Raw genomic sequence first — 23,128 nt, 5'->3', positions numbered from 1 at the left:
TTTGGAAGCCTACCAGTGCCTCTATAATCATAATAAATTAATTCTAAATATCTAAACACTTTGGCATTTGCTTTTGGTTTTTTTATCAGAAAAATCAGAGCTGCCCCTGCTCCCTTCACTCACCAGGATGTGGGGTGCTAAGCAGCACTGATATGCCAGTGCCCTGCCCCTGCCCATGCCCCTCATTCTCAACCCACATCCTCCCCCCACCGTAGCGCCCCTCATTCCTGACCCACAGCCCCTGTCCACCACCACTAGCTCCCTCCTAGCAGCAGCTCTGTCCCATCACCAAGGCATAAGTCCAGATGCAGCTGTTCCACCCGCTGCTTTGTGGCTCTGAGGAATGCCATCCCTTGCTGTTCTGCTTCCTGCATCTGTGCCCAGGCCCCAGTGATCCCCATGCCATTCCTGGGAAGTCCCTGACTGGGGCTCGGGAACTGGGCTAGGCAAGTGCCTTCCCTTCCAGGCCAGCCTCCCTCTGCACAGGCTGCTTTAGGGGGCAAGGGAGCTCTAAGCCTGGCTCTGGCAGCCTCTCCTACCCAGAGCGCTCCCCCACCACTGACCTCCATCTCTCTCTCTTTTACACACACACACACACACACACACACACACACACACACACACCTGCTGCCACCTCCACCCCTCCTCCCAACCCATCACACCCCCAAGTGACTCCTGGGACCAGAAGCACCCCCAGGCTGGGGCTGCATCTCCTAGCACTGGTGTGGGCATGGGGCAGGGCTGCAGTGTGGCAGTTACCTCTGCAACTGCAGCTCCTGTCCCATCCCATGTGGCCAGCTGGGTGTTCAGGGTGTAAGATTTGTGCAGGGGTGGGGGGTGGGCCTGGGTTTGGGGCAGGGTTGTGGGAAGTTGTGGGGGGTATGGTGCTTGTGCAGGGATTTGGGGTTTGTGGCTGGGTATGTGGGTGGGTGGGTGGTTTGTGGGTGTGGGGTTCATGGGTGGAGGTGTGGGGTTTGTGGGTGTGGGGATACTGTGTGATGGTGGGGAGGATTGCTCAGGAGGGGTGGGTCCCCTGCCCAGCCCCCTGCAATGTGCACAGCCCACCCACACAACTCACAGTCCCCCCTCCCCCCTCAACAGCAGCAGTGGCCATTAGGTGCTCAGGGTCCACTGCTGGCAGAGCTCCCATTACATGGCACGGCCCCAGCCACCTTAGACCCAGCGTTGCCTGACCACATGTTGTGAGCCCAGCCTGGCCCAGGGCTGTGCACCTTTGGCCAGGACCAGACCCCTCTTGCTGTCATCCGGGGTCCCAGCACCGCACGCAGAGGCCATAGATCGTGCCAGTCTGGATCCTGCCTCCATGGAGCTGGTCCAGTCCAACAGTGCACAGGGCACTTGGAGACAGAACCCGGCCTGGCCTGATGCATGACCCCTGCATGCGGTTCCAGGACCCTGGTCAACAGCAGCAGTAGCTCAGTCCTGCATAAAGATGCAGAGCTCGAGGGTCAGCCAGGCCCACAACGTGTGGCACAGGTGGCACTGGGTTTGAGGCTGCCAGGGCTGTGCTCTGCCACAGGGGGGCTTTGCCAGCAGTGAGCCCTGAGCACCCAATGGCTGCTGTTGCAGGGGGGCTGTATGCCATGCGGGGGACCCACCTCTCCTGAGCAGCCCCTCCCACCCCCACACAGTTCTCCTCCACAGTCCCCCCACACCCACAACCCCCCCCCACACAATCCCCCCACCCCCATGTCCCTACTTACCAGGGATGGGGCCTGGGCCTGGGTCAGGCTACAGCCTTGCCCCAGTCCTATTTGCCACAGCACACTGAGGCAGTGTGCTAGGGCAGCAGGGGAAGGGAGCAGCCATAGAGACAGTCTGGCCAGGTTTCCAGAGCATCTCCTTGGAGGACCCAGCCTTCAGTTGCCTCAGAGCATGCTCCGGGAGTGTGCCCAGTGCCACATTTTTTCCTCAGGTGTTTTGTTTTTTTTTTTATACCAGCATTTCCCGGTATCAAATTTAGAGTCCACACTACAAATATGCAGTGTGGGGAACATTTTTTTGTTTCCAGCATGCCCCTTGCAGTGTTTCAAACTGCTTTGAGATGCCGCAACCGGCACGTGCATGCTCGTCTGGATGCACCCCATTAGTCTATTTCCCTCCATACTGTTAAGATACCAATGATGAAATGTATGTCAGGCCTGCAATGAAAACTTGGTGCTTCTTCCAGTTAGATGATTTAAATTGCATGGGGCATGTCTCTGCCTTAGTAAAACATGGGAATTTGGGGAACAGGGAACAACTGGGCTTAGTTTCTATGCAAATTTCTAGTTTTACTATTGAGATGGTTAAAACGTTAAGGTATATGTTAAGGTATGTTATGTTAAGGTATAATATGTTAAGGTATATGCTGTGGTATGAATTGAGGCCACATAACAAGAAATGCTATCTTATTTCCAGTGTGGTTGTAGCCTTTTGAAATATTCTCACTGCCTTCTGCAGCATTCTAGGAACAGCCTTGTGTCCTTATGAGAAGGGAGTACAGTGGGTGAATTTCTCTGTACTCTGTATTGCCTATATATGAACTACTTTATGTGCAAGGGGAAGGAGATATTAGCATGCACATTATGCACCCATATTCCCCACACAATTCCAAGCACAGATGTTATGGTACAAATCTGCTATTTTAAAAATAAAACATGATAGTTCAAATGTGCATACATCCAGATGGAAGACATCAAAATCATGCTTAAACTCATGTTGTAAGAAAACTCCACTATGAAGCTTAAGTCCTTTGTACAGGGAAGCTATATGTGGTCATACACATGCACAGAGAAAAACTTAGACCTTCATGCCATATTTCTTTTTCATGATACTACAAAGATGAAAGGTGAATATTGCATGAGGCCTGGATTAGAGTAGTGTTTCCATTTTGAATACTATGTCTTAAGAAAAGTGCAGACAAACTGGAAAGAATCCAAGGGAGCTGTCCAGAGACCATGATCTATGTGAAAAATTCAAAAGGATTAGATATATATATTCCAAAAGAGAAGACTGATAACAATCTTCAAATATGAAAAAGTTTACTATAAAAAGAGGAGTGATTAATGGATATATGTGTTTATGTGCATTTAAATCATGTGTGTCCACAAAGGAAAATAGATTAATAAGCAACAAAGGAGATATAGGTTAGATACTAGGGAAGCCAAATTACCTTATAAGTATAGTGAAACACAGGAAGGGGCTACCTCAGAAGGCTATGGAATCTTGTTCACCAGATATTTTAACAAGAGCGTAAAACAAATATCTGTCAGGGATGGCCTAGGTATTTCTGATTTTTTCCCAGAGCAGGGAGATGGACTTCTTGAGATGTCTTCAAATCCTGCAGTTCTATGATACAATGATTTTAACAGACATAAACACATATATCAAGTTTTCATTGACTCAGATGCACTTATTATTCATGCTTGTTTAAATCATGGTCTTTCATAGCTCTATCTCCATAAAATATATCATGTAAATATGTGAATAAAGATATTAACTTTTATAAACCAGTCCCAGGTGCCTCATTTAAAAACATCAAAATCTCTTCATCAGTAAATCTCTCTTTCAGTGGATGTGCATGGAAAATTAAGAAATAAACTGAACATCCAGCTAGAACTCAGCAAGAAACAAACTGGTCAGATGAAGCATCTTGGCCATTTGGATTAGTTTTTAAGCTGATCAGCACAGTGTCAAGGGCCAGACCATAATGTTGCAAAAAAGACCATGATATGGAAACTTCACACTAGGGAGGAACGTGCATTTTGAATTATACTACAACACCTTATCAGTCACTTCATGACTCATTTGATGTTGGGGAATACGTATGCAGGGGTGCGAACAGAATTTCTTGAGGCAAAAAGTTTATGTAAACGTCCTGGCTTTTTGGTCTTAAGACAATTATGCAACCAAACATATCAGTCTATGGATGGTATTGATTGTGTTTTCATACTAACACCCAGACACTTGAGAAAAATATGATTAACATGCAAGTCCTTTCAGGGAGCAGTTGACTTCACCAAATATGCCTTTTTTACAGCTGAGACTCTACTGCTCAGGTAGGCAGGTAGGTAACTGCAGCTGTAACTGGTGAATATACATACTTTAGTCCTTCATGGGCAAAGACAGCTGCATCCAGCAGGGGGAGGGGAGGGAAGAAGAGAGAAAAGAAGTGGGAAAGAAAAACGGAAGGAGAAAAGAGAAAAGGAGAAAGAAGGAAAAGCAGAAAAAAAGGGAAAGGGAAGAAAACAAAGGGGGCATGGAGGATAGGTCACGTGAGTATGTAGGTGACTTGTAAGTCCAATCTTTGCTTTGAACAAGTTGCTGCAGCAGGGACAGGGGAGCGATAAGGGATGGGTACAGGAGGTTTTTGTTTTCCTGGCCACGCATTTCTTCATTGCTTCTGCTGTGCATTGCTATTCAAAGGCCAATGATCCATTCTGGATTTGAGAGCTCCAGAATGGACAGTTGCAAGTGATTTGCTCCCATGGCTCTAGGTTGATGCCAAAACTCTTTAGGGATACCTTTAGGGTGTATTTGCCGCAAAAGCATACTCCATTTGACAGTTTGCCATAGAAGACCTGGTAAATATTAGTTTATCTAAAGCAATAAGTGCTGCTTGAATTTTGTCCAAGAAAAAGGTTACCTTTTTCATATCTGATAGATAAAAAGCAAATGTTAACAAGGTAAATGTTATGGATGTACATTAGCAATGGCAGGCTGAGTTGGTAAAGGTGGTGAATTTATTTAAGTACAATGCTGTATAATCTACATCTCTGTTAAATGTATTGTCTTAACTGTCCTAGGCTAGGTACAGACATTCAAAAAGCCCGAGGCAGAACCAATCTAAGCTGCACAGTTTTCTGTAAGCAGCGTAGTTTAGATGGGTAGTGAACAGAACACACATTTACCTTTTGTTGGGGACTGGGCAGGGAATCTTAGATCAGGTTCTGCCATTTTTACACCAATCTGTGTGTACCAAAGTTCTGTTCTGTTACAGATATAGACCAGTTTCTGAACACTTATACCATTAAAAGTGTGATGTCTGTACCCGGCCCTATAAACAAGGGTAAAAAATAGCAAATCTAGATTATTTTAATGAAAAAGAATGTGATTTTAAATGTGCATTTAGATTTCTTATTCTAAAGCAATGGTTCCAAACTGTAGTAAGAGTTCCATTGCTAGGATACAAGCCACCACCACCAGGGGGTACCAATGTTAGTTTAAAGCCATGCTTCTCAACCTTTCTAGACTGGAGACACCCCTCAGAAAATGCCAGCTCTTAGCTTTCACTCTTTTTTTTTGACTATGGAAAAATAATAGATTAATTCTTCTGTTGTAAAGAACTCAGAAAATCCACAATCGATCTGGTTCTTGTCACTATGGATTCCTATTTGTACTCTTAAATCCTACGCTGTGAAGCACTTTGGAGTACCTTCAAAACAATCTATGGCACCCTAGTTGAGAATCACTGATTTCAAGTCACATTCACCCATAAGACCCTGAGGAATAATACAAAAGGCAAGTAAAGGTGAGTCATGAGGTACTGTAATTCTTTTTATAACCTAAAGCAAAACAAATTTTCTCCCCCATTTTACTGAATGTCCTCACCCTTTCAGGTCAAGTTTCTTCTTTCAGTCTCTCAAAACAAACAAACAAATTGTATAGATTTTATTTTTAAGACCTTTTCTTATTCTTTTTTTTTTAAATTAGGGTAAGGCCACTAATATTTTCCCTTCATGTAAAGGAATTGCTGGCCCCAGAATGTGTAGAAAGATTGGCTCCCAGTGTGGCATCAGAAGATCCCTTTACAACTACTTGGGATAGAAATGATGCTGGCTGCACTCCACATACTTTTGAGTTTTAGATGTGATGTACCATGCCTTAGATGAGAGACTGAGAACCAGGGTTCTACTATAAGTTTCATATAAGTGTAGTGGAGGAGTATATGCTCAGCAACGGAGAATGTTTAGACCCTTCCCTTTTGTATTTCTCTGTGTAACTAACAAGCTTCAGCAATTCCAACATATCAAAAAATATTGCTTTAATCTTGTGATGACAGCTTAGAGGCAGGGAATAGCACCTGAACACATTTAAACGAAATCTAGAACAATCTGAACAAAATAAATCAGCAATATTTCCAAAACTGAGATAATATTCACTTTTGAAGAGAGATTTTAAAGGAAGTTATTAGTGAATTGAAGGGAATGTATGTAATTTTTAAAGCCATCTTCATGAAGTGTTTTTTTTTTACATAAACAGCTATAGAATTAGAGATGGAAAAGGCCTATTCAATATTCTCCCTTATTCCACCTGCTAATCAAAAGATTTTTTCATCACTGTAATGTCCCTTACATTTAAGTGATCTGAAACATTTCCCCCAAAATATGTGTATGACTAAAACAATACTGCCTGTAATCAGCTCTTGAGATTTTGTAGGTGTTTTCCCATCACTTTTTTCCAACCCATAACAGACTTTGAATAGGCTACTGCCAGTCTGCTCTTTTTGGAAAGAAAATTATTTTCCTGATCAATCTGGCTTCTCATAAAATGTTTGTTGTCTTTGTAACTACCACGGTTTACATCAGTTACAAATAACTAAGCAGTGCAGCAAGCAAAATGAATACAGAGCCTACCAGAGTAATGGTATTTAGGTGCAAAGGTGAAACTGAAGTGCTTTAAGAGGCATAAATCCACTGAGTCTCTCCCTCTCTCCTGTGTCTGGTGTTTTTCTTCTGTGTATATTTCAGGTATATGTTTCCTTTGTCTGTAGCTCATTATAGTTCTCTGTTGCTTTATGGAAGATATTTTAGTCTCCTAAAATTATGGTAGGAATGCACAATTTGCACAAATCAGTGCAGTTTTATAATAAGCTATCAAATTCTGATAAGGGGACTTTCAAAAGTGGGACTTAATTATGCATCCATTTCAAAGCCCTGAGAAACTCCCATTGAGATGAGAAATGGAGTAATGTTCCTCCACCCTTCTCCCCCACAGTTTTTCTGGTTCATGTTTAACAAAAAGGAATTAATTTCTTTCTTTCTTCCATTATACAGTGCAAATCTAGAAAGTGCCAAATTCAATCAAGAAAGCACTATACGGTACTACCTCCTACTTGACAGATTCTCATGGTTTCAGAAATGCGAGTGAAAAGGGGAAGCAAGTTGTTGAAAGAAAACTTGGTCACGGAACAACTTTGCTCCAGTCTCGAGTGGTCAGAATGGAATATTTGGGAGAAAAAAAATCACAGGAGGAGACATTAAGCTCTTATGACTCATTTTAAGTATTTCTTCTTGTCAAGTGCTACCTGCTCATGTTAATTTCAATGGCTTGCAAGAATTTTGGTATTTAGACTTTATAGGTGATACTCTGCACCCACCAAGATTGTACCCTGTCTAACACAGGATAATTAGGAAACAAAAAAACAAGGTAGCTTTCACTTCCTTCTCACAGCTATTGTGTTTGCAGACTGATGTCCAGAACAGCCCTATTAATCTGTTTACATGTTTCCCAGAGATACAAGCTCCTGTATTGCCAGGGAGAGCATACAAGTCTGCAACTACTGCCATCTCCCTCCCTCCTCAACCCCACCCCAACCCACCCCAAATCACTTGTATAAATAACCCTGGGAAGAAGAAAGGCATTGATTAAGCACAAACAAATAGCTTTGAAAGGTCACAGGCTTTCACAGGGAGGAGAAGATGATGCCGCAGGGTGGGTTCAGTCTTACCGCATGACAAAATCTGCTTGATCTATTTGTCTCCCACAGCCGCTGTTTTTCAGGATCCCACCATTTCCCACCACGGAGCATTTCTTCAATGGCAACTGGAATGGGGTAGCCTAGCAACAGAAAATAAGACCGTTTTTTATAGACAAGAACATGTACAATCTTTGTTTGTAGCAGCAACCACCGAGGAATGTGGGGGAATTGAGAGAAGGCGGAAAAGAAACAGGGGAAAAGGAAGAAGCATAGGGATTAGTTCCAAGGCATAAGAAGCCCTGTTTCTAGCCCTACTTTCAAAACCAAAATGAGGAAGCTTGAGAGACCGGGATCACCCAGCTTTTTTTTATAAAGGAAAACTTTAAAGTTTTAAATTCCTGGTATACAGAGCCAAAAAACTGTGCATTCGGAATGTACCTTTCATTCAAATAGCATGAGCAAAGCAGAAGAAAACAGAAGAAAAGAAAACATTACCACCTTACACAAAAGAATATGAAAGTCACCTTCATCAACTTGTACACAAGAGACAGCTGACAGAAGTGATAGGGCAATAAACAAGGAAGAAGCAAAGAAGGGTGGTTAGACCAAGGACTGGAAATCAGGTCTTCTGAGTTCTGCTCCTAGTTCAAATTCTGGCATTGATTATTGTGTGGCTACAAGAACTATATTTAAGAGATCACTATAGTTCCCTAAACCCCCAGGGCCCTTCTGTCCTGGTTTAATTAAAGCTGTGAAAAAAATCCTTAACACTGATTTAAATTCAATTTTGACATGCTAACAGAGCATCAAATGGAAGGTCAAAGTATCATGTAGATTAACACTGCACCAGTGCAGGATAATATTAGATTGTATTTACATAGTCCCTTTCACCCAAAAGGATACCTAATTATAGATCAGAGTGCCCTAGAATCCATTCAGGATAGAGCACAACAGTAATTTAAACAGCATAATACATCTGTCTAGTACAGGAAGGTGAAAAATAAAGTATCCAAATGAAAATGCATGGAAATTTAAAGTAGGTAGGGATACAATTACCATTGATGGAGTTTATCCAGATTACTGAGGTTAATATTCTCCTCATGGGAAAACTGCGCTGTGATAACTTGTCAGGACCTTACTCTGAGGTAAAGAAAGAAGATACTGCACAACCCCAAGAGAATGTGGCATCACAAGGCTGGAAGGCTGCAGGATAAATCAAAAAGGAAGCAGCATTTCTTCTTGCCTAAGTATTGTAGTTTATAAACAGTATAATATTATGCACTGTTCTCTGTCTCTATACACATGCCAGGCACAACAGAATACTGCACCCCTAGGCATTGGACTGAACAGTTTCAGCCCAAATTCTGAATGTGCTGTGGTGACCCTGAGCAAATGACAACTCACAGGCTTGCTAAAAAAACAAACAAACAAGGATAGAAATTTGGAAGAGAAATCAGTTTTATAAATAGCAGTGTCTTTCTTATTCAAGGTATTGCAAAGCCCTTACACAAACCAATTCATTATGTAATGGTAAGTCTCTGACCATGTATAGGCAAAATATAGCAGTCATTAACTGTTTTGTATAAGTGTTGTGCAAAGCTATGTCACATAACTACAATGACTAATATTCACTGAGGGGCTTAATCCCACATCACAGTGAAAATTTAACAATTACTAGATGTTTAGATTACAGACTTTCTTGGATGCCACAGAAATGACCTGCTGCACAGTGCTTAAGGGTAAGCACTTTTGTGTTCCAAAGCAACACTTGTTTACTATTGTGAAGTATCTTTTATTTGAAAATGAAGTGCCATATGCAAGACCCAAGAAGGACAACTGTGTAAAGTCAGAAGCTGCAATGAATCCAAGGCATCCCAAAGCAAGTGGTGAAGGGCATGGAGGAAGCTAAGCAGCCTGCAGAAAAGGTCACTCACATCTTGTGGGGAGCAGGCTGTTGCATTCACTAAAACACAATCCCACCCTTCTCTGTCTGTGCTTACAGGATTCTGAACACACCTCAGATCCTGCACAGCAGCTGTGTGCTACTGTTTTGCCTTATGCTATTTAACAAAAAGCCTCATTTAAATCAAACCTTGTGAAGGCATTATACAAACACCTAAATCCAGTGCCACAGCAGTAGCAGTGTTTGTGAAGAGCTGAGGATTTAGTGTCCCTGCTGCTTTCTGGTAGTCAGGCTGTTCTTTAGCTTAATGAACAATTGTTTAGGAAGCTCCATAAGAGACCTTTATTTCTCATTTTACACATGACTTCCCTTCAAAAATTGCTTATGCTATAGGGCTGTATTATATTCCAATTGGTAGAGGCTTTAGAGGTGCTCTCCTTTCTGCCTTTTTGTACAAAAAGACCACCTGTCCATACATAAATCACACAAACAAGCATGAAAAATGTGGCTTCTCTGTCTCTGTGCAAAGGCAATTTTACTTCCCATCTCTTACAAAGAAACAGACTAAATGGCTTGCATTTCTGCTGCTGAAGGAAGAGGACACTGTCAGTTTGGAATCTAGTTAGCAGTAGCATAATAAACACCACTGAAAACTGTGAGGGGTGAGGAGTGTGGTAAAATGTTCTCCATGCCAAAAGCTTGGAGCTTAGCACTTGCAAGCACTCCACGCATTAGATTCACCCCACAGCAAGCTACCATAAACATTCATGTGTTGAGTATTTCTTCCGTTGGGTGGCTAAAAGCCACAATATGCTGTAGGAATAATTGTTTTAAGTTATCACTAAAAATGGAAACAACTGGGCTCAACCGGGCTTAATGGGCAGTTCCATGCAGAAAAATACAGCGGAATTCTTGCAGATCTTTCATACCATCCATTTTTATAGGAAAAATGATAGGTGAAAACACTGTATGTATATCTGTTCTAAATTCCACATATATTTTACTATTGCTGCCAAAAAATTACCAAAAGCCAGGCAGTGCCTTGCGCTATTTTGCTCCATATTTGACAATACTGCATTTGATTGACTTGCGTAGCAAAACTTGACTGTTCAGTTCTTAGTCAGTTGCACTAAAATTCTCATACATGTGGGGCATAATTGTTCTAAATGCTGAATAGCAATCATGGGTGTTTAGAACATTTGAAACATCAGTCCTAGTTGTTGTACTCCTCGGATTTACAAAACAGTCAGAGATTTGCTTCATCTTAAAGGTCACTAAAATAAATAAAAACAGTACTGTAGCATATTAGTTTCCTAAAACTTTTTCTTTAGTTCTGTTGACTAAAAAAACTGTTAGGACTAACCTATCTCACTTCCCTTCAAAAAGTGGGGAGAAAAAATAGAATTTGAAGATTTTTTTTTAAAGCATTTTAAGCCAAATTGGAACAATTAATTTTCCTTTGTTCAAAACCCACTGACTTCAGAGAAGTTACTCTGCTTTGCAGTTATATAAGAAAGAAAAGAATTAAGTCCAGAAACTCCATATAATGTAATGACAAGAAAGAATGAAAAACAATTCAAGACTCCCATTCACTTTGAGGCTAATTTAACAAAGCATCTATCCAGTAATTCACCAATTAGTTTCTTCATTCATCTAGCAGAAATAAATCATTGTCATCAGTCTAAAGGATTATGATGATAAAACCCAAAGAACATTTCACACTGTTAGGGAAATAGAGTTTATATTAGATAATACTGGTCTGATTCACTTCAGTTTCATTGTTCTTCTGCTAACACATTAATATTTGCCTGCTCAGTGATAAAAGCTTCAATCAGCAGCCAAGTCCTTGCTGGGAAAACAAGAAGCACTGGTACAGTATTCAAACTCTCTGGCCAGCAGAGACAATATTAAAAACAGAGAACTATAAATTACAATTGAAAATTATTTTAACAATATTGTTAGAGAATTTGCAAATAATATTGTCTATTATATTATCCCTGATGAGAAGGCAGCAGCATTAGGAAAACGAGAGTTTCAAGTGTTATTTTCAGGCTCAGCATCCATTGCAGGAGTGACAATCTTTCTCCTGAGTTAAAAGGGAAACAGAATTCAGCCCTTAAGGCTATTGCCCTGCATATTTGCACAAGGAGAAATAGGTAACACCCTAAATAAGAATTATCTCCTTGTGCCAACCCCATCTGACACTGCCTGTTACACATGGTAGGGCAGAGGGGGCTCTTTCTTCCTCATCTTCTTGTTTAGGAATCACCTTTAGTCTGGTGGGCCTTTTGTTCCTCCTTCACAGAGCTGTCAACCAGAGCAGAATGACAATTGTAGGGTGGTTGCCCTCCATAAAAAAGTTCCTCTCTGATAATATCAATCAACAATTCCCCATGTGTGGCTGGCAAGTGTGTTTTAAGCTCAGTGGGTCCCCCAAGGCCATTACTCTGAGCTGAATTGCCATTGCACGGTATTTTGATTGAACATAGCCACAGCCCTGCTTCAAGAAAAGCAGCAACTATGAGAGGCTGTATAATAACCATACTGGCATTTAGAAGTATCAATTCATATGAGGGAGCACTACCCTTTTGAACAGGGAGTCTGCAGCTTGAGAGCTATGCTGAATACAGCTGGTTGCATTTTGTCATTCAATGTTGTCTTTTTTCCATTTTTTAAAGTTCTTCCTTAACTTGAAAATTTCAAAAGGAAATGTTAATTTTGAAACAAAATGTTTGTATGTTTCAGAGGGTTTCTTGAAGCCTGAAAACTTAAAGAATATGCTGACAAAAACTAAAAGTTTGTTGAAATTTTGATGGAAATGCAAAACTAATGCACCCTTAGCTAGAAGAGACTCATACAGTCATAGACAAGTAGAGCTGGAAGTGACCTCCAGAGGTCATCTAGTCCAACCCCCTGCCTGAGGCAGGATCCTCCCTATCCAAACCATCCCATACAAAATCTCAATTCTACATAAAGACTACCCTCAACCCTAGCACACCATAGACCTAACATCCTAACCTTCCATGGGTAAAATGGGAACCACAGAAGCCAATACCCTACTTCTGTAAAATGTGGCCAATATACACTCAAGGGCTAGGGGCACACATCCAAAAAGCCTGAACCTGAATTGACTCAATCTTTGCAGGTTAGTCTAACCTGGCTAGGCTGAACAGGGTTGTAACCAGATAGACATTCCCTCTGGACTGAGGAAATTCAGGCACATGCCTGCAGTGGCTCAGGCTAGAACCCGGGGGATGCTAGAGCAGCCCTCCCTTCCCTTGTACAGTGCTGAGTTGAGGGGGGCAGGGCCAGGTCCTGGCAGGACATTCTGATTAGAAAGGTATGCCTACACCATCCCAGGCTTTTACCTGCTTACTGCTCAAGGGGTGGCAGTGTTTCCAGACCCCAGCCCCTGGCTAGCACTCTGAGGCAAGGGGGCGGGGGATTGGGGGGGCAGTGCATGCATCTGTTGATGATACAGAGCTTTTCAATCTCCCTTCAGGCTTCTTTATACTGTCTACAGAAAACTAACAGGCAAGCAAGACAGCAGATGGCTGATAACAGTGTTTATCACCTGATTAGCAAAACAAGAACCTCTCTCCATTAGTTCAAACTTCTTAAACAGCTTACCAGCTGACCTGTTGATTAGCTCCAAAAACCCCTAAGCGGTCAATGTTCTGTCTGCCTGTCCCAGTGAAATTGAAGACACACATACACAGACACCTCTCAGCATTAGCTAGCATACCACATGCCTGGGGTCCATGGGGTTGGGGTCTGTGCTGTGGGAGATGGGAGGGAGGAAGGGGGGGGAACTCCTGCTTGAGCAGTGAGGGGGGGTAGGGAAGGGGGAAGCCAGGCAGACCGCGCTGTACCTGCACTCTCTGCCAGAGCTCCAGCAGATAGCCCAGCCCAGAGTGCATGCCAGGATGCTGGAGGAGTCTGGTTTATCTTAAGCAGCAAGGGGTCTGGGACAAACATTTCATAAACTGGTTTGACCCAAATCAGTTAAGTCTGATACTACACTCAACCAGGTTTATCTCAAACTGGTTTCCACCATTTTCAAACTGGTTTATGTACACTGAACATGTGTTCTGTTACAGGTTTAAACCAGTTCCTGATTACTTAAACTGGTTTATGTGTAATGTCTGCCCCTATCCAAGAGGTCCTGGGTAAAGGGCCACCCCTTCCTCCACCACTACAGAGAAAGGCAAAAAACCCCATGGGGTGACTCATGCCTGGTACTCTGTTACACTCCTCTTTTCAGTCTCACCTTCTTATGTTTTAGCAATGGAAATAAATATTTGAACTCTTGAATACTTCTAGTACAATGCATTTCAGCAGTAATTAAAATCTCCTGCTTTTGTATGAAAAACAGAAACGAAATGTGTTAGAAAGAAAATGTCTTTCGATGAGCATTGGGAGGAGAGACAATAATGGTTTTTATATTACAAAACTATGACTGACTGTTATACGTACCTGCCAGCCCACCATTTTGGCAATGTATCATTAATCACTGGTAATACAGAATATATTATTATTTTAGGTTTTCCTCAAGCCCCACGGCTCCTTCTACTTCAGTGTCAGCCAATACTATATATTCCCAGAATGCTATTAATGCTATGTTGTGCAATTGTAACCATACTCCCCAAATGGTTTGAACCATTATGGATCTGTACTAGGTAACATTATTAGTCATTAAGTCATTGTAACCTCTGTTCTGTCTGTACAAAACCTGTCAAAAATAAGACGTATATTCCATTGAGACTTGGGTATGTGATCTGATCTACTAAATTAGCTACATTAATATAAATGTATTTAATGGCTTGCTAAAATCTAAAATGGTATGTACAAAAAAAAAGATAAGAACTGAAGGAACTCAGTGTCTAAGACCTTGGTTATGGAATATTGTATTTATCTGTTGCAAACAAAGGGAACCTAAATGTAAACACAGTCAATCTCAGTATGGAGCAGGCTGGAAATTAAATTGCTTGCAAGGTTGTTGCCAAACTGGTACCATTCAGACCTTTTAGTTTATGCTGACTGTTAATAAATATTACTAAATCAATTGAGCCTTGCTATCTGACATCTTGACCTACTTACTGCTGAGTCCTGACTGTTGACAAACTAGAGATAAATTACAAGTAACAGCAGCAAAACAAAAGACCCAAGAACCGCATTTCCAATGCTTCCTGAAGACTTGAAAGCATTTCTCCAGTGACTCTCTGGCTGAATATCTTTTTAAATACTATCTGTGTTCTTTAAAAGGTATCACTGATTGACAGCTCTAGAGATTTGAAGTCCTCTGCTTATGCACAGAAGTAGCAATACAGATAGGAGAGGTATGTGCTTCTCCACTGCCATGCTAATATGTTTGAGTTTTAGGGGGAAGCTGGGTTTCCCAGGTCATTTAATCTTTGTACTCTTTGCAGACACTTTCTGCCACTTAGAGCGCATCCAGATGAGCATGCACGTGCCTCTTTCCCTGTCTCAAATCCCTTTGAGACGGAGCACATGCAGGAACAAAAAAATGTCCAGGGGTCTAAAAAAACACGTTTAAAAAAGTGGGGCAGAGCATGGTCCCGGACCGTGCCCTGAAGCAACCAGAGGCTGGGTCTTCCATGGAGATGCTCTGGCTGCCAGAGCATCTCTATGGTTGGCCCCTTACCCTGATGCTGAAACGTGCAACCTGCCAGGCCGCATGTCCAGCACCAGGGCTCCAGTGCCGTAAGGGGTCAGGGGGCTGGATGAGGGGGGAGGGGACTCCCTCTGGCCTCGCCCACTTCCCCAGCCCCCCCAATCCCTGCCCTGCCCCCCGAGGCCCCCATCACTTCTCTGACCAGCCCCTCTCCCCGCCTGCCCCCCCGACCCTCCCAAACCCTGCCCTGCCTGACCCCATCTCCCCCCCAGCCCCCAATCCCTGCCCCCCACCCCAGCATCCCCATAGTTTTAAAAAAACCCAACAAAACCCTGGCACTTACCGGCAGTCTGGCTGCCATCTGTATCACTGGGGCCCCGCCTGCACAGCATGGGGCAGGGTGGCAGCCCCAGCGGTCCCAAGCTGGGCCCTCCTGTCCCCTGCTACCCTGTGCTGCCTGGGAGGCACTCTGCCGGGAGGCCCCAGAATCCTGCCACCTCTGCTTCTAGGGTAAGTAGAGGCTTTTTTCTTGGTTTTTTTATTCTTGTTTTTTATTCTTTTTTTTCTTTGAAGTGACGGTGCCTGGGGTGAGGGGGGGCAGCCATGGGAGCCTGGGGGTGCAAGTGGGGGGTGGGGCTGGGTGGGACAGCCATCGAGGGGTCTGGGGGAGTGGGGGGTGGGGCTGGGTGAGGCAGCCATCAGGGGGCCTGCAGCAGCTGGTGGGGGATGGGGTCAGGTGGGGCAGCAATCGGGAGGGCTGGGGTGGGGCATGTGGGCCTTGTGGGGGGGTGGTAGCCCCTGCAGGGGGCATTTGGCCCCTGTTGGGGGGCTGGAGCTCTTGTGTGGAGGCCATAACCCCTGTTGGGGGGCCATAGCCCCTGTGTAGGGGCCATAGGCCTTGTGTAGGGGCCAAATCTGCTGTTAGGAGGCTGTAACCCCTGTTGGAGGGCCATAGTCCCTGTGTGGGAGTCCTATCCCCTGTTGGGGGGGCGTAGTCCCTGAATGGGGACCGAACCCCCTGTTAGGGGGCTGTAACCCCTGTGTGGGGGCATTGCCCCTGTGGGAGGGCAGCAAAATATATATTCATGTATTCATGAATTCATGAAACATGTATTTAGAATTCACTTTATTATTATGATAAGAGACTTGCTTTAACACTGTAAATATATCAATAAAACATTGTCCAACTAATTGCTATCTCTGTCTCACTCTCCCTCTCTCTTTAAAGTGGTCTTTTGTTTTACTTGTGGAGAAACATGGATTTTCAGGTATTTTACAGAGTGACTTTGGGATTTTTTTATCAGGGATTTTTCAGTGTTCAAATAGGGAACACCAGAATTCCTGCTAGAGAGGCCAGTGGCAGGACTCTGCCTGCTCAGACCTGGCACCTTGGACCCAGTTGGAGGTGGCTGGCCTCCTGGCCAAATGGGGCCAGGAGGTCATGCTTTGTCTCCCGGAACATCTTCCAGGCAATAGCTGGCCAGATGGCTGGGCAGGGGGCACACGTGGAAGTAGTGCTGTACAGAGGCCAACCCTGCAGCCAGAGCCCACTGGCAGCTGGCTGTGCATTCCCCTCCAGGTCTGGCAGGTACGCAGCAGGTCACAGCCAGGCAGCAGCCCCCACTGCCAGACTGCTGCAGTGGGTAGAGAGTGCAGGGAACTCTCAGGCTGCTTCAGCAGTCCAGCTGGCACAAGGGGTAGTGTCCCCAGGTGCCAATTGGCTGGGCCCCAGAAGTTCCTGAGAGCTAGTAGCCCTAAGCTACTTGCCAGGGCAGCTTTTTACACTTCTGGGGACAGCAGAGATGCTGGCCCCGAGCTCTAGCTCCTCCTGGCTGCAGATCTGGGAGGAGCCAGACAGGGTTATTTTACCCCAAGTGCCACAATTTGCTCCGCAACAAGATGCATGTCCAAGCACGTGTGCTGAGGCAAAAAGCCACGGCTCAAATTTGTTTCACTTCTATTTGAGCTGCTGCAAGCACACATGCTTGCATGTGTGGATGCACCCTTATAGTGCTGATTTTCATGAGAGGAAGACCTCAATATAAATACATCAATATATTCTATTTAGGTAATCTGAAAGCCAGGAGACAGTAATTTACAATTCAAGCTAGGTTTGAACTGGGAAACAAAGTGGCCTGGTCCTAGACCTCTGAACTGAGAAGCAACCACCAAATTAAAGGAAAACTTGGAAAATTCCTACCATAAAATTTCATTTGGTGACATAAAGCCAAGATACTGGAGCACAGGATTTCCATGTAGTAATCCTAAATGAGGAGTGGTGGGACTTGCAAATTATATCATCTCTAAAAGGTTACCCACAACAACAGATCACTATTTTGGACTAATTGATAAACTCATCTTAGATTACTGGTATCTGCAAATTACCAAGAAGCTCAAAATCATGACAAAAGTATATTGTGTGATGAGTAATGCTTTGTTCATTTATTATGACAAATGTTGTCTGGTTTCAATTATTTCCAATAGCATTCCACCTTAGGCTGGTACACATGACTTCATCTGACAAGATTTTTTGACAAGTGAGAATTCTGGGTACCATATGGATGCACCAGATCTGCAGCACAGGAACTGATTTCAACTCCTGTGAGCCCTGTGCAGAGAAAACAAAGCGGACTTCATCACACAGGCTACACAGTCCTAGCTGACAAGCTATGTAGCAGGAAATTTTACTCATACTTCTTCAAGCAAGCCCTCCTCTGTTTGGAGAATGAGGAGCTCAGTGGACTGCAGGAAAGGACACATACTGCAGAATTTAGGGTCCTTAATAGGCTTCACCCCTTCAATAATTAGCTATGGCTCACAGCAAATGGGGGGTCTTACTCTGACAATGGTGAACTGAGTTTGTAATGTTGATCAAGACTCTGAGTCATGCTAACAGGGTTCAGTTTGGACAACTTGGGCCTGTCTACATGAGACATTTACTGTGGAGTTGCCTAATCAGTTCTGCAGTAAATGTCTTAGTATCTACACCTGCAATGCTATTAGAACAAGTAAACTAATTAACTCTGCCACAGGTTAGTATTTATCAACATAAGTACTGTCTTACTGGAGGTGTTTTTTACTCTGTAGCAACACACATATAAACAGTGATGGGGCTGGCTGGGGCACAAGGCACCCTCGTGCCCCAGCCAGTCTCTCTGCAGCACGTTGACCCGGGGCAGAGCAGCCCCAGACTGGCTGACTGTTTCCCCTAGCCCCTAGGCCCCTGCTTTGACCCGCCTCAATGTGCTGTGGCCCCAGGCACAGGTTGAAATGCAGCACCTGGGACCCATAAACTCCAGCGGGTGTATGCAGTATGTGCTAGAGCTTATTGGTGTGCATTAACTGCATGTGTAGATGCACCACTTGTGTTTACCCTGTAGATCCCCTTGCTGTTTTAGGCTATACTGGGAATCCAAGTACATGAATAAAGTTGATAGGACAAATCTCTGAATCAGAATTATTTATAGATGAATTCCTGCTCCCTGTTGCCTTCTACCTACAAAGTCCTCACCTTATGGAAAATATCTCTATGTGTTACTAATAGGGATGTACTCAATTCATGGGGCCAGCTGCTTTTTTTGCAGTGTCTTCATGGTCCCAAACTGATTTTTCACAGCTTCAACATGGCTTCCCCCTCATGCCTCTGACTGGCTGAGGGGGCTGGGAAACCCACCCTCTGCTGAGAGACAGACAGCCCGGCAGGGACAGACATTACACATAAACTGGTTTAAGTGATCAGAAACTGGTTTAAACCTGTAACAGAACACATGTTCAGTGCACCAGTTTGGAAATGGCTGAAATTGGTTTGAGATAAACCTTGTTGAATGTAGTATCAGATTTAGCTGATTTGGGTCAAACCAGTTTATGCAATGTCTGTCCCAGACCCCTTGCTGGTTTAAGATAAACCAGACTCCCCCAGCATCCCAATATGCTCTCTGGGCTGTGCTCTGCTCCACAGCAGAGCTTGCCCTTCCCCTCTGCTCCCTGGCTGGAGCTCCAGCAGAGACTTGCAGGCACAGGAGGGTCTGCCTGGCTTCCCCCTGCACTGCCCACCCCCCCCACTTGCTGCACAATGCTCAAGCAGGAAATCCCTCCCTCCCTCCCTCCCATCTCCCACAGCACAGATCCCTGCCCCACAGACTCTAGGCATGTGGTATGCTAGCTAATGCTGAGAGGGGTGTGTGTGTGTGTGTGTGTGTGTGTGTGTGTGTGTGTGTGTGTGTGTCTCCAATTTCACTGGGATAGGCAGACAGAACAGTAACTGCTTAGGGCTTCAAGCTAATCAACAGGTCAGCTGGTAAGCTGTTTAAGAAGTCTGAATTAATGGAGAGAGGTTGTTGTTTTGCTAATTGGGTGATAAACAGTATTATCAGTCTCCTGTTGGCTTGCTCACCTGTCACTTTGCTGCATACAGTATAAAGAAGCAGGGAGGGAGATTGAAAAGCTCTGTATCATCAACAGATGCATGCACTACACCCCCCCTTTCATTTCTGGAATGAAAAGAGAATGTCTATCCACCTCCAAATGGGTTCAAGCTTTGCAGGTTAGACTAACCTGTAAATATTGAATCAATTTAGGCTCAGGCTTTTTGAATATCTGTCCATAGCCCCTGAGACTGGGGAGCATATAATTAATACCACCTTATACTAACTGCCAGGTGTTAACTTTCTTTCCATTTCAAGTAATAACATTCACCCTCATTGCCCACTTAAAGCCCTCCAGGAAATGACAATCTCTTTCCTCTTCCCCCTCTCCCCACATTAAGGCTGCTGGTGGTTTGTTTGCAAAGCCTCTTCTTTCCAAAGCCTTTGTCACTTTGTTTTTTCCAGAGCCTGCTGAAACAACAGAGCTCTGGTTTTTCACAGATGATGGTGATTTTCACAGGGAACACCTGATTACACATTTCCTGTGAATATCACATAATCTTGAGTTAAGTATATCCCTAGTTATTAATCTCTAAGTGTATAACTTTGTATATTATAACTATTAAACTTCAGACCCTTTCTATCACTCCGCTCTACAAGGTTGTTTCATTCTTCCTGTATAATATCTTCATCCTCCTCTATACTGGAAATACCCCCAGTTTTGAGTCAGATTCCATAAGCACACATCTAGTTTTTGTACCAAGGTTGCTAATGAAAACATTAAAAAAGTCATGTCCCAAGGTCAGTCCTTGATGAACACCTCTAATAACCTCCCTCCTTTCAGCATAAGGTGTTAAAGCCACCTTTTTAACCAGCTCTTTATCCATCATACAGTTATAGCTATGATCTGTATCTTCTCCACTTTGGCAAATAACTTTCCATGAGGAACAGTGTGAAAAGCTTTATTTAAATTTATACAAATTTAGTTCAGTGCATTGTCCTGAACCATGAAATCAGTTATCCTGTCATAGATGCATATTAAACTTGTCTGACATGATCTGCCTTGGATAAAACCACTTTGTGTTTTATTACCATGTCCTTGATTATTCTTTTTTTCAATATTTTACATAATACTGAACTGAAGCTAATAAGCCTGTAATTGCCTAGGTCAGATAGATAGATAGATAGATATACACTATATTTGCTGCTCCCTCATCATACGGAACTACCCCCTACTTGGTGGATTCAGGTAAGATTCATGGTATTTATATATATATATATTTTTTTTTTACCTTTTTACCTGAATTCACCAAGTAGGGGGTAGTTCCGTATGATGAGGGAGTAGCAAATATAGTGTATATCTGTATATCTATCTATCTATCTGACCTAGGCAATTACAGGCTTATTAGCTTCAGTTCAGTATTATGTAAAATATTGAAAAAAAGAATAATCAAGGACATGGTAATAAAACACAAAGTGGTTTTATAAGGATGAATATATATGTATATTCATCCTTACTGAAAACTGAGGCAAAGTAATCCATCTGTACCTAGCCCAGACTTGGATTATCCATGATTTTCACCCCAACGTCACTCTCAAATGGCCTTATTTCTTCCCAAACAGCTTTATTTCCTCCACCTTAATTCTCTTTTTATATATATGACAAAAGACACTTATTCCTATGTTCCTGTGTGGGTCTGCTGCTCATTTACAATGGTGTAAATATGGCTTATGTCCTAGTAGTTAGTCTCATGTTTTTTAATATAGCTATTATGTCCTGGAAAGTAAGCAAAAAATTGTAGACAGCAAAAAGTTTTTTTTAATGAAACTAGAACAAGAGAGGACTGTGAGAAACTTCAGAGACTTAATCTAGTTGACTAAGAAGTATAATGTTCACAGTTTAATTTGAGACCTCTGCTGACTGAGCAGCTGTACTGAAAAAATCCCCCCAAACATGGTGCTATGTTACATAAGGACTAAGATGATGAATAATACATAGAAAGTTACAATGCTTTTTAATAGAAAAGAATGGTGCAGCCTTCATTTTGTGTAGTCCTGGTCACCCAGTCTCACCAAGGATAATCCAAACTTCAGGATTTGAGAGGAAAAACTGTGAGAATAATCAAGGGCTGTAGGATAACTCTCTTTTGAGGAGAGATTAAAATTGTTAGCCTTAGAAAGAAAAACCTAAGAGGGGACATCATAAAACTGCACAGAAAAACAAATGAGCAGAGCTCACTCTCTTAAGTGAAAAAACTAGGGGAAATTCAAAGACGTTAAAATGGGAAATTAAAAAATGAAATTAAAAAATACGTTCACATGAAGTAACTGCAGAATTCACAAGAAATCACTGAGGCCAATAATTTTGCAAAATTAGAAAAGGAACTGAACCTTTACATGCATACCAGAAAACCCCAGAATTATCATCATTAATGACAGCACAACATTGATGGAAGGGGCATTAACTTCTATGGCCATGTCCACGTGAGCATGGACATATTTCCCCAAGGACAAGAAGCAGTGGCACACCTACTGCTACTTGTTCCAAGGGAATGCCTGTGCCACACACCCTCTAGCGTGTGGCAGGTTACTCCAGGTGGAGTAGGGGAGTCTGGGACTAGCACTGGACTGGCACCAGGAGCTTTACCGGGGGTCCCGGGGGCCTCCTGGAGCTGCAGCAGTGGCAGTCCTGCTGCTCGGGGCCCAGTCAGCAGCCACAGCATGGCTTTGGCCAGCCAGGCTTCAATTTTGGATGACGCACACTTCCTCCACGTACATTGCTCCACTATTTTTGGGCAAGTTATTTTGACCCCGGGGTCTCCTGGGGTCAAAGAACCCCCCATCCTGCTACCCTGAAGCTCAGCAAGCAGCTGAATGTGCAATGTGTGGTGTTACAGACATGTCTGCGGTGCCACATACCGCACAGCTGCACTCGTCTGGACACAGCCTATGGCTCCAGACCTAATCCAGTCTCTGACCATTAAAGGTTAACAAGACAACAAATGCAGCAGAGAGATTATATTCTCCCATGGTTATCACAAGCCAAGCAGTGCTAACTCTGGTACATCCATACCTACTGCAATCACACAGACCATTAAGCAGCCTATGGAACTGCTGTAAATTAGACTGGAGGCTGCTTTAGCCTCTGACCAGCTCGACATGGGAATTTTTTTGTTTTGTTTTGTTTGGTAAGGCACTTAAAAAAACTAGCTTGATTTTTAGCACTTTGGGCACCTAACAGCATCTACTGACTTGGGTATTTGAACTGAAGAGATGTACTTTTAGCATTCATTTTGTTTAAATCTTGGCCCCCTGCTCTGATCTTAACTTACCATGTGTCTCAGCTGAATAGAAGATGGTAAATGTACCAATATGTACTTTCAGGAGTTCCACCGGTTTAATGTGCTTCACCTGAGCTGAAGTTATTAAATGTATTTCGCTACTTTTCACTTTGAAATGTGTATTTCATGAGAGCAAGTCAGGCAGATGTACTGGAAAGCAAAACAGAATAGGATTTTTTTTTA

General features: G+C 43.3%; 1 protein-coding gene across 1 annotated transcript in view; it reads right to left on the bottom strand.

Moving 5' to 3' along the window:
• The window catches only part of ST8SIA1 (ST8 alpha-N-acetyl-neuraminide alpha-2,8-sialyltransferase 1), a gene marked incomplete at its 5' end in the record, with an annotated part of 233,103 nt that overhangs the window by 110,341 nt on the left and 99,634 nt on the right, over positions 1–23,128 (bottom strand). The window contains one exon of the mRNA XM_059726589.1: positions 7,733–7,842. Within this exon, the coding sequence (XP_059582572.1) occupies positions 7,733–7,842 (110 nt within the window). The remainder of the gene's footprint in view (positions 1–7,732; positions 7,843–23,128) is intronic.

Source organism: Alligator mississippiensis, chromosome 4, assembly GCF_030867095.1.
Source record: "Alligator mississippiensis isolate rAllMis1 chromosome 4, rAllMis1, whole genome shotgun sequence".
Classification (NCBI taxonomy): Eukaryota; Metazoa; Chordata; order Crocodylia; family Alligatoridae; genus Alligator; species Alligator mississippiensis.
The sequence above is the reverse complement of the archived record's forward strand: the minus strand, read 5'-3'. Positions and strand labels throughout refer to the sequence as shown.